Source organism: Poecilia latipinna, unplaced genomic scaffold (assembly GCF_001443285.1).
Source record: "Poecilia latipinna isolate Pla-1442-1.1 unplaced genomic scaffold, P_latipinna-1.0 Scaffold2042, whole genome shotgun sequence".
NCBI classification, from domain to species: Eukaryota; Metazoa; Chordata; class Actinopteri; order Cyprinodontiformes; family Poeciliidae; genus Poecilia; species Poecilia latipinna.
The window spans coordinates 45,884-59,618 of record NW_015114658.1 but is presented as its reverse complement, the minus strand read 5'-3'; the positions used below and the strand labels follow the sequence as shown (position 1 = coordinate 59,618).

The following is a 13,735-nucleotide window of genomic DNA, read 5'->3' as shown; positions in this document are numbered from 1 at the left end:
TTTATCCTGTTAAGCTTTTTTGACAAAACTTCTCCTGCTGTAGAAAAAATGAAGTAAACTACATTTACAGCGAACCCTTGTTTTTCTTAGGGGTTGTGTTCCGAAAATAACCCGTGATAGGCAAAATTTGTGAAGTAGTTACCTTTATTTTTTTACAGTTATTACACAGCATAAATAAATACTCTACATTGAAACCAAATAACAAAACCTGTTTTCAGATCAGCGGATGTGCGTGTGCATCAATCGGGCCTTAATGTGATCTGGAGTCATGTCATTAAAGCGTCTCCTCCAACCTGCCCTGCGAGATTCACAGCTGTATCTACGGCAGAGCGATGGATCTCGTCAAGCCTCCGGTCGGGTTCTGCTCCCTCTGGCCACAGTTAAATTCCAGTTGGTATTCAAAGTTTCAGTTTCCATCTCCTGAATGGCCAATCTGTATTAAATACCGTAACTTTATTGGCACTCAGGTAGAGAAGAAGCGAGGAAACTGTTTTTACCAATCATACGGTCAATCAGGACGCAAAACACTGTGAAAAGAAATGCACAAAAAAAAATCTGCGAAGCAGCGATACAATTAAAGGTGAACCGCGTTATAGCGAGGGTTCACTGTATATGAAATAATTTATAAAAAGCAGCTGAGTAATTTGTAGAATGGCTGTATATCTGAGTTTATCTAGGTGTATCTGGGACTTCATTCTCATGCCTCATAATGCCTCAGCATTGAGGAGGTGGATTTATTTAAATAAGACAGTTTAAGACAGTTTAGTCAAACATATGCGACACTTAACCTGCAGAACATAATATGAAAGTAAACTAAGAGTCAATGTCAGCTGAATTTGGATTCAGATAGATCAAGTAGAAACTGACAAGAACTGGATGAAACAACAAAATGAAAACAAATTTATTTTCCGATATAAGATCAAAATGGTCCCACACTGCGGAAACCTTTTGTTTGAGGCTGCTCCATAGTTGGCGCTGTTCCGTAAAAGATCAAAAATTCGTTTGACAAATACTTTTGACAAATTGACAGATTTGCTTCCTTATATACACAGTTTTGCGCTTTAATGTCATTTCGAAACAGTTCCTGTATCGGTCACGTGCCTTGCTGAAACCAATACGCGCACCGACACGGGCTTTGGTCCATGGGCTTGACACATGCGCAGACGCATCGGTGTTGCCGGACCCATCACTAGCATTTACCAAAAGAAGATGTTTATTATTTGTTAGCAAAGATGACTAAGTTCAGTAAAACAAGACTCAGCATATCTATTGTTTCTCTTCAGGTGATTATTGGACGCAGCTTTATGATGAACAGAAGCGCGAGTATCTGCCAGCCACTCGGAATCTCACCCTGTCTGTTGCAGCCAGAACTCCTACTGATAAGGTTTGGGTTTTATATTCTAAAGCAGGGCATTTATTTTATTACCTTCTAATTTCATGTTTAGTTCACAGAACTCGTCTCTTTTTTCTTCGCCGCAGTTGATTCTGTCTCACAAGGAAACCAAGGGGAGGTTCAACTTCACATCATTTACCTCAGGAGAACACAAGATCTGCCTTCAGCCAAGTTTATCACAGCCGCTGTCTGAAGGCTTCATAGTGGTGAGAGGAAGAGCCACTTGAGTTTGAATTAACTATTAAGTAACTAGGAAATAGAAAATACTTGCCTGTGCAATATTATAAACACTTCAGCTGCATATTTTTTACACATAGGCACCATATGATGGGACTATATTTAAGAGGATAACGGGAGGAATTTTACTTAATTAATTTAACTTAATTAAATATAAAATTACTTCTGGATTCAGTAATGCATTAAAACGCTAATTTTATGAAACACAAATCCTTGCCTATGCAGTTTTAGGAACGATTTAATGTGTTTATATAAGTTAGCAGAAGAAAGTGAAGGGTTTCTAAATGAGGACATACTAGTGTATGTAGTTATAATCCAGTTTTGGGGTTTATATTATAGTAACTGATGGGAAGAGTAAGATTTAAGAGTTTAAATTTAGCCATATGTGGACGGTGCAAGTTTTAGCTGTTCAGAGAGAACTTTGCTTAGGTAAAGACGCTGAAGTACAACATAATATAATCGGCATAGAAATTCATTCAGGCATTTGATACAGGGAGATGAAGCTTTTTCCGTCTTGAAATGAAAAAAAAAAAAAGTCTGAGAACCAATCTTGGAGGAAAATAATTGGTTGTAGTTCCAGCTGCACTTTGTTCGGCTGCACTTTGTTGCACTATTTATCAAGCGAGTCAGCGGCAAACTATTTCAACATTGGTGTCACGTTGCAGGTGGTTCGCATGGACATCCGATCAGGTGAACGCACCAACAACTACACAGAGATCCAGAAACGAGAACTACTGACGCAGCTGCAGCTGCGAGTCAGACGGCTGTCTGCACAGGTTCACGACATCCACAAGGAGCTGATCTACAGTAGGGTCAGTGATGCAGTTATTTTGTATACATGTATTTAAAAAAAAAAATTAAAAATAAAAAAAAAAACAACAAAAAAAACAAAACACTTATGTTGGTATTCACAGAGCAGAGAAAAAGACTTCCTCGCCATCAACCACAACATCAACATGTGGATCTATTGGTGGCCCATCATCCGCAGCGTGTTTGTGGTGATCTTCATCATACACATCACAAACAGCTGCTGAGATCACAGCTACTGTTCAGAGTAAAAAAAATAAAAATCCTAAACATATTTACATTAAATTTCCTCCTTAGACAGTGTTTTCTGTCTGAAGAAAGCTGCTGACACATCCTGTTGTGTTCCAGGCGACATCAGTAAACTCTGGACCTGCAGAGGAAACGCAACATTGACCAAACTGAAAATGAAAAAAAGATTTACTCCTAAGCCAACTGAGACATCCTACAGTAGGGTGCTGGAGAAACCATTGTTTACCTGGAGAAAGCAGAGATGGAGATAACACAGAGCAGGAACTCGAGGCCATAGAAGCAGAGCAGCACGGCGCTGAGAATGAACTCGAGCCGCAGCACGAATGTCTGCAGCAGCAGGTAGTAAACGGCCAGCGCTGTGCAGGGAAACAGGATGAAGAGGGACAAAAGGGAAGACAGAGAGCGCTCGCAGAGGTTCCCCTTCCAACCTGGAGGAAAAACACCGCAGACAGTCAGAGAGAAAGACTGATGTTCCTGTCTGCTGCTGCTGTTGTGAAAAAAGCCATCTGTTTAACTAAACTACAGATATAAAGATGTTCCAATATGTATACGACTTTATAATACCTGCAAATAACAATAATTCAATAAAATGAGCTTTTTGTAGTTATACAGATTGTCTTTGTCTGATGTTAACATTTGTTTTATCTAAAACATTTAAATGTAAAAAAAAATAAGATAAAATAAAAAACAACAGAAGTCTGTAAGGGTGAAAATACTTTTTTCTTTTCCACCAACACAGAATTTAAAGATGAACTGATCAGGCTTTTCCTGGTTGATACCAATTTCTAGATTTCTGTGAGAGCTGACCTTCTTGTACCAACTTCTCTTTCATTTGAAGCACAAAAGCAAGTGATGGTTTAAAATTCAACTGAAATGTAGGAATTTTAAGATTAGCTCCATTTATGCACCAAAGCTTATGTCCCTAACCTTTATCTGATTTAGTACGAAATTCAACAAGTGCATGCTGTCGGCTGATGCATTTGTAGAATAAAGATGGGAAATTTTTAGTCTTGATACATTTACTGAATAGCAATATAAAAGAAAGTTTTCAATATTTCAGTATCTGCCCATCACAAATTAGAATCAGTCAAATGAAAATTTGTCAGTTCTGTAAATTGTTGCATTTGGATGTAAAAGATATTTAGTAACAAAAATGCAATCAAATATGGAAATTCAGTGAGTGAACATAACATATATTTTCCATGACAACCAAAACTGATGCGACAGCAAAAACAACAGAAAAAGGAGCACAAATTTGATCAAATTTGGTCTGACAACATGTCATAGTGAAAAAAATAAATAAGAACAAAACAGTTAGAAATTGCATGAAATGTTTAGTATTTCACATGTTGCAGGGGTCAAAGGAAAAATACTGATTCATTTTCCAGTTGTTGAGTTGTAGTTTAATTTCTGTGTGTAATCAATATTTAAGATGGTTAACCCATTGTGATCTAGATTTCACTGCCTATATCAGAATCTGAACAAATGTGATGCTTCAGTTCCTGAAATGCACTGTGTTAAAGAAGGGAAACTGAACAAAGATTTCCGTTTTGAAAACATATTCATACATTGAAGTGATTTCTATCATTACCGAAATGATCCAAATTTCTAAAATAAAAATTTGGATCATTTATCAGACATGTAATCTAAATTCTTATATAAAACTTTGGGTTTAATCACCCAAAGCATGTGTGCAACATTATTTTCCAGCCAAATACACTTTATCTTGTTAAGAAATCTACAAACTCTCAAATGTAGAGTTTTATGTTTCGTGCATTTGTCTCTCACCATAGAAAATGCGAAGAGTCTCCAGAGCGAGGAAGAGCAGCAGCAGCACCACATCCAGGACCAGATTATCTGCTGGGTATGGCAGTAAAATCCCTGAATAGAGATAAGTCATAAGATAATAACCACAGTCATGCTCAATACTGGTTTGTATTTACAACCACAAGACAAAACTTTTGGTTTACAAGTGATTTCATCTCATCTTATTTGACTTACACCTGTTACAGACAGTTTTGTAAATGCTGAGACTCATTCACTGTGAATTCTTTCCAATCGTAAGTGAGTGCATAAATATTCCATGTCAATATCAGAGAAGAATGGACTGACTGGTGTGAGATGACAATAAGGTAAGAGTGGCTAAAGAAAAAGAGAATCTAATTCATCCAAGCTCAAATTTAGATTAAATTTTGGGGAAATCTTGCTTGGTTATGTTGTGTCTTGATTGCAACTAAAAAAAATCCAGAGGGTAGTGTCAGAATTTGGTACTGGAGTATAATCATAGCTTTCCAACAGGATCCCACAAAGCTCAAATCATCAATATGGACCAAAATCTCAGAGGAAGGTTTCTAACACTTTTTGAATCTCAGACATGAAAAAATAATGGGGGCAAAGTGTACTCAACTTAGAATGAGCAAGCAACCTTCTTTTTAAATCAAGAGAAGTTCCACTTTTATGTTTTCTCCTCTTTTTTTTTCTCTGCAGGAGAAAAAAAGCTAATTGATCCCTGCTACCCTGAATGTGAAACATTCATCTCACCTTTGTAGATGAACATGAGGATTTCTGCTAAGTAGAAGGCAGAAAAGTACCAGCTGTTCAGGTAGAGAAGAACCTGCAAAGGTGTTGAAGAGAGCTGGGGAAAGGACGGTAAAGGACCAAAAAAGACAATTGTAAACAGTAGATCTGAATTAGTTTTATTGCAAAGGATACGACTGCTTGGCTCCCTGAAGAAAAAGAGGAAAGTTGGAAAATACGACGGTCAGATGCACATTCAGGACGATTATTTTGTTGTTTGTAATACAAAGAAAAAATGTCTACAGTAACCTCTTTTCGGTGTTGGCTGAAAAAAAATAGGCAGATGTGTGCATCAAAAATATTGAACTAATTAATCAAAATCTAAACTACAAAAAAATGGCCCGACGTTTTAATAAACTTGCATGAAAAAGTGACAATCATTATGGCAGTTCATAAGAAATCTGCTTCAACAAACATGTTTGTTGTCGCTAAATAAAGGAACCGACAATCTTCCCTTGTTTTCACTTCCAGCATCGTCCGTTTATTTATAACTGTATCCCAAATGTCGTAGGTGTTGCTGAAAAACATTCGGTTAATGTAAAACGCCTATAACGACATGAAATTAACAGCAAAGCTTGAAACTTACCGGGCGCCATGATTGAATCCGCCTGGTTGCTATGGAAATGGCTTGGGAACTGTTCAATCTCTTCTTCTACTTGGAGCACTGCATCCGGAGGTTGCCCTGCTGCCATCTTCTGGAGTGAAAGAGTTACAGTAAGAGTTCTGATCTGCATTTCGTCGCGAGAGGCAAGGCCACATACTCCAAATTTGGATTAAATTAAATTATTCATATTCTTGCAAACAAATCGGAATTATGTAGAACCCGCAAGACTATAATTAAGCTCTTCTCAAATGCTATTTAATATGCTGCTGACAGTGCAATAGAACAAGTCTACAGTTTCATCATCTTTTACACATTGTTTTTTGCACAGCAAATCATATATTATTAAATCTATCGACATCCTCTTTTGTGACAAAAAATAAACAAGGAAAGAAGGAGAGAACGAGAGAAAGAAAGAAAGAAAGAAAGAAAGAAAGAAAGAAAGAAAGAAAGAAAGAAAGAAAGAAAAATATAAAAAGGGGAGTGAAAGGATATTGATGTAGACTGTGTCTATTTGATTTTCCAGTTGCTCTTTGCAAGATAGAAAAAAAACTATATAATGAAATCAAATCAAATGATTGCATTTCTTATTTCTTAAATAGTTTCAATGATTGGTTGCTTTTTGACGTATCTATTGATTTATTTTATCCATTGAATTTTGGCACCTTTAACAATAATCAAACGATCGATTTCCTCATTTTATACCATTCCAGTAGGAGGGTGAATCATAATCACACTAAACATTATAAGCTTTAGTCGTTTATTCTGTTAATCTTGTATAAAGATCCTTCATACTAAGGTAAAGCAGCTTGAAAGGCGTGATGCGTAAAGAACTACTAAATCAAGCTTAAAAACTACAACATCTAGCATGCTTCTGCGGCGCGCTGATTGGCTAGGGATCTACGAGAGTTTACGTGGCACAATACTGTCGTTACTCAGGCTCAGTTCGATCTGTGGTCTCAGATGTCACATCGGGTCAGGATGCAGCTTTCGATTGTGCTTTCAGTTTTCCTCCTTAATATTTTCTACAACTCTGTCTCTTCGTTGTACTTTCACATCGGAGAAACTGAGAAGAAATGCTTCATAGAAGAAATCCCGGACGAGACCATGATTATCGGTGAGCGGTTGTTGCTAACAGCGAGTTAGCTCAACGGCTAGTTAGCTTCACGGCTAATTCAGCTAAAACCTGTTTGTCATGTCAAAAAAGTTAGCAGACGGCAAACATTTGTACACAACATATTTTTATATGTGCTCTATGTTTTTTTATATGTGTAATCGTTAATTATCAGAATATAGTGGTTGTTATTTGATCATTAGTTAGAAGTTATAAAAAATCTAATTCGTTTTTCAGGAAGTTTAATGTCAGACTGGAACAGATGGCTGTCTACTTGCTTTAATTTTACGCTGTGATTAAGTAAAGAGCATAAACTCCAGAAAAGTAATGTTCATAAATTCAAGAAGAATTTATGTTCTTTTGTTCCTAATAACCTTTTAATACATCATTTCTGCCACACATTTTCTTGTTAAAATGTCACATGTTTCTGCTCTTGCATTTATATGAATCTTTTAAAGACATTTTTAAAGTGGTGGTTATAGGCAAACTAATAATTTGGATCAAATCACCCCAGTATTAGCTGCAAGTCAATTCTGTAAACTGTCTAATTGCAAGCTCTGCTTAAGGAAGAATTGTCCCCACTTGAATATCACCAGAACTAAATTTCTAAAGGGTGTCTGTGCAATGGAGGAGGGCTGAGAATATGGCACTGCTGCACATGTGTTGTAATTTAGTAACCAATGAATCAGCTTATTATCTACAAGACAAACTGTCTACAACTAGAACACACTTTAGCACACATCAAAATAATATGAAGTTTAACAATGATGGAGGTTTGCCTTCTTAGCAGAGTGGGTTAATGTTATATTGGACTTTGGTATTTTTCTTTATGTCTATTGATTCTACTGTCTTCCCTTCTGTGGCTCATTTGGGTAGGACCCTATAGCTGGTCCCTAATATGCTGTAGAGTATAATAAAATGTAATTCTCATTTTGATTTAGAGAAACAGTGACATGAATGGGAGGCTCCCAATTTATCCCCAAATGTGAGTCAAGCATCACAGGGTTGTGATGCCTCTACCCCAGAGTGAAGGCACTTGGCCCTATTCTTATGAAATGAGAAATCTGTTGAGCAAAAAGTCTGCAACAAATGTCAACCCTAGTAAAGTCCAACACAGCTGGAAAAAAAGTTTGATTATTTCCAACAAGTCCCCGTTATTTTAGTATATCCAAGGGTTTAGTAACATAGTAACATAAAGTGTGCCTGTAACATTCCCTAGGATGTTGTAAAACTTTCTAATATTAAAAATAACATTTACATGCTACCTTCACTTCTGTTTAAATCAGTATTTTTTTGTGTGTATTAACAAATTTAAACATTTTAAATCCAAGGTGATTTTCCTGGAGACTTCAACAGGTTTTTGCCAACAGGTTTATGCAGCTTATTCCAAAGGAAATGAGCATCAACATCTTTCACATTAGATGTGGGATATGAATGTTTCCAGCTCCAATTCATCATGAAGGTTTAATGTTTATGTCTCTGTTCAGGTAACTACCGTACTCAGCTGTATGATAAGCAGAAAGAAGAATATCTGCCGGCAACCCAGGGCCTGGGTATGTTTGTGGAAGTCAAAGACCCTGATGATAAGGTAAACGCAAGAAATAGGAACAAGTTTAAATGACTGGAGCAACTGCGTTGCGTTCTGACAGCGTGTTTGTAGCTTGAGCAGGTCTGACCTCCTCTTCGGTTTCCGGCAGGTGATTCTGTCTCGGCAGTACGGCTCAGAGGGACGCTTCACCTTTACGTCACACACACCCGGGGAGCATCAGATCTGCCTCCACTCCAACTCCTCCAAGTTCTCCCTGTTCGCCGGAGGCATGCTGGTGAGGAGGCAGCCCGCTCTGTGCAAACATTACGTTAAACATTTTGAAATGTGTTTTGACCTGCTTTCCTTGTCTGACAGAAACTCTTTTTCTTGTGTTCTCACTCTTGTTCTAACTGCAAACCTTTTAGGGAAATTACTTTAAAGACATTTAAACTCAACATGCAGGAATTCCGTAAGTGGAAACTCCTGGAGGTTTGGTCAAGATGTCCTGCTCAACTCTGTCTTTTTTTTTTTTTTTTTTTGTCTTTTGCAGCGTGTTCATCTGGACATCCAGGTGGGCGAACACGCCAACAACTACGCTGAGATCGCTGCCAAGGACAAACTGACGGAGCTGCAGCTGAGAGTGCGGCAGCTGGTGGAGCAGGTGGACCAGATCCAGAAGGAGCAGAACTACCAGAGGGTCAGTCAAATCCTGCAATCTGTTGTTCCTTAGTAACTTGTGTCAGAGAAGAAGTCTTTATTAAAATATTCTTTTAATTCTTGAGAGCAAACAAGAATGAATAAACCTTTTTTTTTAGGAGCGTAAAGCTCATGTAATGTGATCGTTCACCAGTTTTGCTGTTCACTGTGATGAGTGTGGCTTCCAGCTAATGCAGACCAAAATATCTGGTTCTCAGAACAATGGAATGTTGCCAACGATAAGTAAAAAAATATATATATTTTTAAAGCTGAAATTTTATGCCATGGTTGTCCCGCAAACTCTCCTCACTCAAACCTCCATATTGGATCTATGGCGTATTGTCAAGAGGAAGATTCAACAAAACAACAGAGGAGCTGAGACTTTTTAAATGGAATTTCAGCTACTCAGATGTAACTAAGTGAAAGCAAAGGTCATTTATATTAATCAGTCTGAAATGTTAATATATCGCCCCCTGCTGTCTGTGTGTGTCATCAGTACCGTGAGGAGCGTTTCCGTCAGACCAGCGAGAGCACCAACCAGCGTGTCCTCTGGTGGTCCATAGTGCAGACCCTCATCCTGGTGGCCATCGGTATCTGGCAAATGAGACACCTCAAGAGCTTCTTCGAGGCGAAAAAACTGGTGTAACTCTTCCAAAGGAGCGTGTGTGTGTTTTTTGGTATCTACTGATGGATGCAGTAAAAAAAAAAAAAGAAAAGCAGCTGCTGTTGGGCAAAAATCCAGCTGCACCTAGGTTAAACTTGAAAACATTTTTTTTTCTTTTTTTTTTTTTTGTGTTTGCTGAGTTGCTCCCATTTACAACAAACATCCAGGACACATCTCCCCCAACTACTGGAAGTTTAATCTTTCAGTCGTGTGCAAGACTGATGTTTGCACCCTTGCAGTAATTTATTTCATCGTGTCTCCTTTTTTTCTTTTTTTTTTTTCTCCCCCACTTTGTGTTACTGGCCACTCAAGATGCTGATAAACTAAAGTCAGGTTTACACATCATGTTAAGTTATTTTTCTTTGTTTTGCAATTTGAATTCTCCTGAAGTCATTGTGTTCCATTTTCTCCCGATTGAAGTATTTGAGATTAAATCATCAGCTTTGGAGGTTTCTCAAAACTTTGGCGTGCGTCTCTGGCAGACATATCTGTGCAATTATTTGGCAGCAACTTTACACCTCAAACCTTCATGAATGCCACACAATTGTTAGAAAACTTTTATGAATTTTATTTAAATGTTTGTCAAAATGCCAAATTTTGGCACATTTCTGGCACTCATTGGGATTTTGTTTTAGTTTTCACCTTTAAATAACGTGCCATCACTTTTGTTTTAAAGGCCAGCGTTGTCAATTTCAACAGGACGACTGCCATGTTTTGAGGGCTGAGTGAATAACTGCAGTGGTCTGTATCCCTCTTTATTACGGAATTGTACATGTAATATTACAAACAACTGTGCAACCTTTTTTATGCTTTTGATGGTAAGTGTAATTTTTTTGTGAATGCACTGTTTTCATGAAGCTAAATCACTTTGCAGTTGATTATAGAACCCGAGCTTTGAGTATAATTACTCCAACATGCTTCTTTATCTTGCTGAAATTTGGTGTGAAACAAAATCTGATTTATTTGGTGTTTAGCTACAGAAAAAGGAAAACAAAAAAAAAACACAGTACGTTTCCTTTTTCTTCTCAAAAACTTGCATTGCATATTACTCAGTTTTGTTGATTCAAACACCCTCCAATGTTTTGGTCCTTTTGCTTAATTTTTACGGTTTTTCTTTCTTTAAAAATGATTGTATTTTGTTGTTAGGTTTCAGTTTTCTGGGGATAGAAATTCAAGCAGTTGGTGGTTTTATTTTTGCTAGATGTGGAGCTATTTTTATCAGTGCATATGAGGTTGCACTAAGAATAAATGGTTGTTGTCTCCTTTGGTTTGAAAGATGTTCTGGCTTACTGACACTTTCTATTTTTCCTTGTAAATGTCACATCAACAGCTCAAGTCACTGTTTAGAGTTTTTATATTCTGTACCTATAATGTATTTTGAGGGAGAGCATTTTTGAAGCAGATAAAGAAATGTGACCACAAAAATAAATAAAACCAATACAACAGAGAGTTGGTTTTATTACTCCTGGAAGATTATGTGCAAGTGGAAAATGGTAAAAGCATCTCTCAATCGTCATAGGAGGGGTTTCCCAGAAAAGGATGGAAATAGATGGCTTACTCTTTCCAAACAGAACATTCCAGCAAAATCAATTTTTGCAAAACTGAATTTGAATGAGCACACGTACACAAATATTGGAACAATTTTCCTTAACATAAAATTCAAATATATACTCCAAATTGTGCAGTAACATGTTTAGTGTAAACACTTTGTAGGAACTATCAAGCATTGTGGTTAGGGGCTAATGATTTGGGCTTGATTTACAGGCCAATACCTAGGTACTTTGCAATAATCGGGTCAACTGCAAATCCCTTATTGTGACAAAACATTTAAGTCAAATCTGAGGCCATCTGTCCCAAATGTTGAAGCTTGGTTTAAACTGCTCAATGATCCCAAAATACTTCAGGAAGTGTACCACAAAAAGCTGGAAAAGAAAGAAGTGTCCAAGTCCAGATTTCTACTTGATTCGTCCCTGAGGGGAACAACTACCCTAACTTAAGTCTGCGTCAATGTTATTGATTTTGTTAGTTAATAAAAAATGAAATCTTACTTTCAATGCCACTTTTACTGTTTTTATTTTTAGAGTTTTTTTTCTTGTTTATACAAAATAAAAATAGACTTCCATAATACTGAACCTGGGAACCTTTGTCGTTTAGTGCCGTTGTTGCGTTCGGATTTATAACCAGGACGGACCGAATATCAAACGGTGTTCTGTGATTTCAGGCGGATTTTAATTAGCCTAAGCAAGTCACTTCTTAACTAATTTTCAGTAAAATGAGACTCTTTAGATCAATAAAACTGTGTGATATGCTCCATGGAAATACTTTAGCAAATTAACATTCACCGCGGATCCACCGGATCTCTGGTTCGTGTGAACCGCTTCGTGCTACGTGTACAGCGGCTGCGGCAGCCCGTTAGCTTCTCTTGCTAACGGCTCCAGCACGAAGCGGATCTCAGCATGAACTCACCGAGCAGAGATCCCTCACAAAGGTCCAGGATGGACGAGATACACCTGGAGGAATGAAGACTTCCCCTGGAAGAGTTTAAGTGGGAAGCAGACTGCAAACAAAGGCTGAAAACAGGTTAAGACATGATGTATTCATCCAGAAGAAAGCCTGTGCTCTACTTTAAAGAGGAAAGAAGGTGAGAAAAAGAAAAATAATAACAAAGGTGAATCTTTATGATGCAGTAATTTAGACTGTTACCAGTATTATTGTCATTTAAAACATCACCATGCTTCTATGTGAACTCCTGAATACAAAGCAGTTCGATAGAGTTTGAACTTATTTTTCTATCAATTTACAAAGTTTTCATGAATATGTTCAAATTCATAAAGTTAAACTTTATTTATTTTGAGTAGCATTTCTGAGTAAATGCTACTCAAAAGGTTTGAGGTTTTATATTAATGGGCCCACATTGTCCAAGTCTTATTAGGTCCTACATCTTTGCATTGGTTGAAAGGTTACTTAAAGACATTGTAATGGAGGATCAGAAAAAAAGAAAATGTGCATTTCTCACAACTGATTGTCATTGCAATATTTAACAGTTGCATAGTAATTGCACTATTTCACAATATTTTGCGGCCCAACTGAACGGTATCTAAAAACTGGAAGCAACCAAGCCCTAACTGACCGAGTCCTTGCAAAACCCAATGAACTCATTTTGTCGTGGAGAATTGCAGACTTTCATCATACAGCAACAATCCAAACCTGATGTAAGAATCCAGGAATGTTTTCTGTCAATATTTGCCTTTGGTGAGCAAGGAGATGCTGATTCATAGAAGTCATTGCTGATTTGTGGCATGTTCTATTTACGCTAACATTAACGCAGAAGAGCCTCACTTATTCAAATTATCTTTTGGTGTTTAAGAAGTGACCTCTCTAAAGTTCCCCAGCAGGATGAGAGGTGAGTAAACACTTGCTGCGTGTTTTTAAACAATGGTTTTCAAACTGAGGTCCTCAGACTCCCAGAAGTACAACAAGCAGCTAAAGCAAAACTACTGTCTGGAATAATGAACCAAACTTTAGGTGTTTGGTTGAAACTTCCTTTTAAAAGTCCAAAATGGCTCATCAACTGCTAGATAATAAAGTGAAGACAGAAGTTGGCTTTTAGGCAGAATGCAAAATAAAAATCACAGAATACATTTTGGGCTTAACAAGTCAACATATTCTGGTCTGTTTGGACTCATGGTCCTGAAAGAAGTGAATTTGAACATTAACCACTGACATCAACTCGCTTCATTTGTGTCCAATTTCAGAACCTGTCTCCTCCGAATCCTCCAGCTCTACTCTGTCGTTACACTTGAAGCTGAAGTTCTTGTTTGATGGGTCTTTTTGGAGTTAAGCAGAATAAATTGGCTACTTTTTATTAT

At 37.4% G+C, this 13,735-nt stretch overlaps 4 protein-coding genes and 1 long non-coding RNA gene across 6 annotated transcripts in view; 3 read left to right on the top strand and 2 right to left on the bottom strand.

Moving 5' to 3' along the window:
* The window catches only part of LOC106935909 (uncharacterized), a 3,208-nt gene extending 3,091 nt beyond the window's left edge, over positions 1–117 (bottom strand). Inside the window, exon 1 of the long non-coding RNA XR_001422001.1 lies at positions 76–117. This is a non-coding gene — a long non-coding RNA (uncharacterized LOC106935909). The remainder of the gene's footprint in view (positions 1–75) is intronic.
* LOC106935907 (transmembrane emp24 domain-containing protein 9-like) overlaps positions 1–2,844 on the top strand; it is a 7,940-nt gene extending 5,096 nt beyond the window's left edge. The window contains exons 2-6 of the mRNA XM_015016638.1: positions 1,284–1,384; positions 1,480–1,599; positions 2,296–2,442; positions 2,545–2,684; positions 2,786–2,844. Of these exons, the coding sequence (XP_014872124.1) occupies positions 1,284–1,384; positions 1,480–1,599; positions 2,296–2,442; positions 2,545–2,664 (488 nt within the window). The 3' untranslated portion in view covers positions 2,665–2,684; positions 2,786–2,844. The remainder of the gene's footprint in view (positions 1–1,283; positions 1,385–1,479; positions 1,600–2,295; positions 2,443–2,544; positions 2,685–2,785) is intronic.
* Positions 2,727–5,970, bottom strand: tmem216 (transmembrane protein 216). Its single transcript, XM_015016639.1, has 6 exons — positions 5,850–5,970; positions 5,399–5,412; positions 5,228–5,321; positions 4,475–4,567; positions 2,913–3,114; positions 2,727–2,807 (listed from the first exon to the last, which is right to left on the bottom strand). The coding sequence occupies exons 1-6, from the start codon at positions 5,953–5,955 to the stop codon at positions 2,792–2,794; spliced, it is 525 nt and encodes a 174-aa protein (XP_014872125.1). The 5' UTR covers positions 5,956–5,970; the 3' UTR covers positions 2,727–2,791.
* An 803-nt stretch (positions 5,971–6,773) lies between these two features.
* Positions 6,774–11,315, top strand: LOC106935905 (transmembrane emp24 domain-containing protein 9). The gene is made up of 5 exons (XM_015016637.1): positions 6,774–6,981; positions 8,466–8,566; positions 8,676–8,801; positions 9,057–9,203; positions 9,699–11,315. Exons 1-5 carry the CDS (start codon positions 6,828–6,830, stop codon positions 9,846–9,848), a joined length of 678 nt encoding a protein of 225 aa, XP_014872123.1. The 5' UTR covers positions 6,774–6,827; the 3' UTR covers positions 9,849–11,315.
* A 710-nt stretch (positions 11,316–12,025) lies between these two features.
* b4galt7 (xylosylprotein beta 1,4-galactosyltransferase, polypeptide 7 (galactosyltransferase I)) overlaps positions 12,026–13,735 on the top strand; it is an 8,937-nt gene continuing 7,227 nt past the window's right edge. Inside the window, exons 1-2 of one of the 2 annotated variants that reach the window (XM_015016635.1) lie at positions 12,026–12,507; positions 13,237–13,269. In XM_015016635.1, the coding sequence (XP_014872121.1) occupies positions 12,455–12,507; positions 13,237–13,269 (86 nt within the window). In that variant the 5' untranslated portion in view covers positions 12,026–12,454. The remainder of the gene's footprint in view (positions 12,508–13,236; positions 13,270–13,735) is intronic. The other variant, XM_015016636.1, reaches the window with a different exon arrangement.

Bases quoted from the DNA above. Each gene is read 5' to 3' on its own strand.
- LOC106935905 (XM_015016637.1), top strand. From the start codon at position 6,828: ATGTCACATCGGGTCAGGATGCAGCTTTCGATTGTGCTTTCAGTTTTC. The intron at 8,567-8,675 runs GTAAACGCAAGA...GGTTTCCGGCAG, and splicing joins TCAAAGACCCTGATGATAAG to GTGATTCTGTCTCGGCAGTA. The intron at 9,204-9,698 runs GTCAGTCAAATC...GTGTGTCATCAG, and splicing joins AGGAGCAGAACTACCAGAGG to TACCGTGAGGAGCGTTTCCG.
- tmem216 (XM_015016639.1), bottom strand. From the start codon at position 5,955: ATGGCAGCAGGGCAACCTCCGGATGCAGTGCTCCAAGTAGAAGAAGAG. The intron at 4,568-5,227 runs GTGAGATGAATG...ATCTCTATTCAG, and splicing joins CCTCATGTTCATCTACAAAG to GGATTTTACTGCCATACCCA. The intron at 3,115-4,474 runs GTGAGAGACAAA...TTTTTCCTCCAG, and splicing joins GACTCTTCGCATTTTCTATG to GTTGGAAGGGGAACCTCTGC.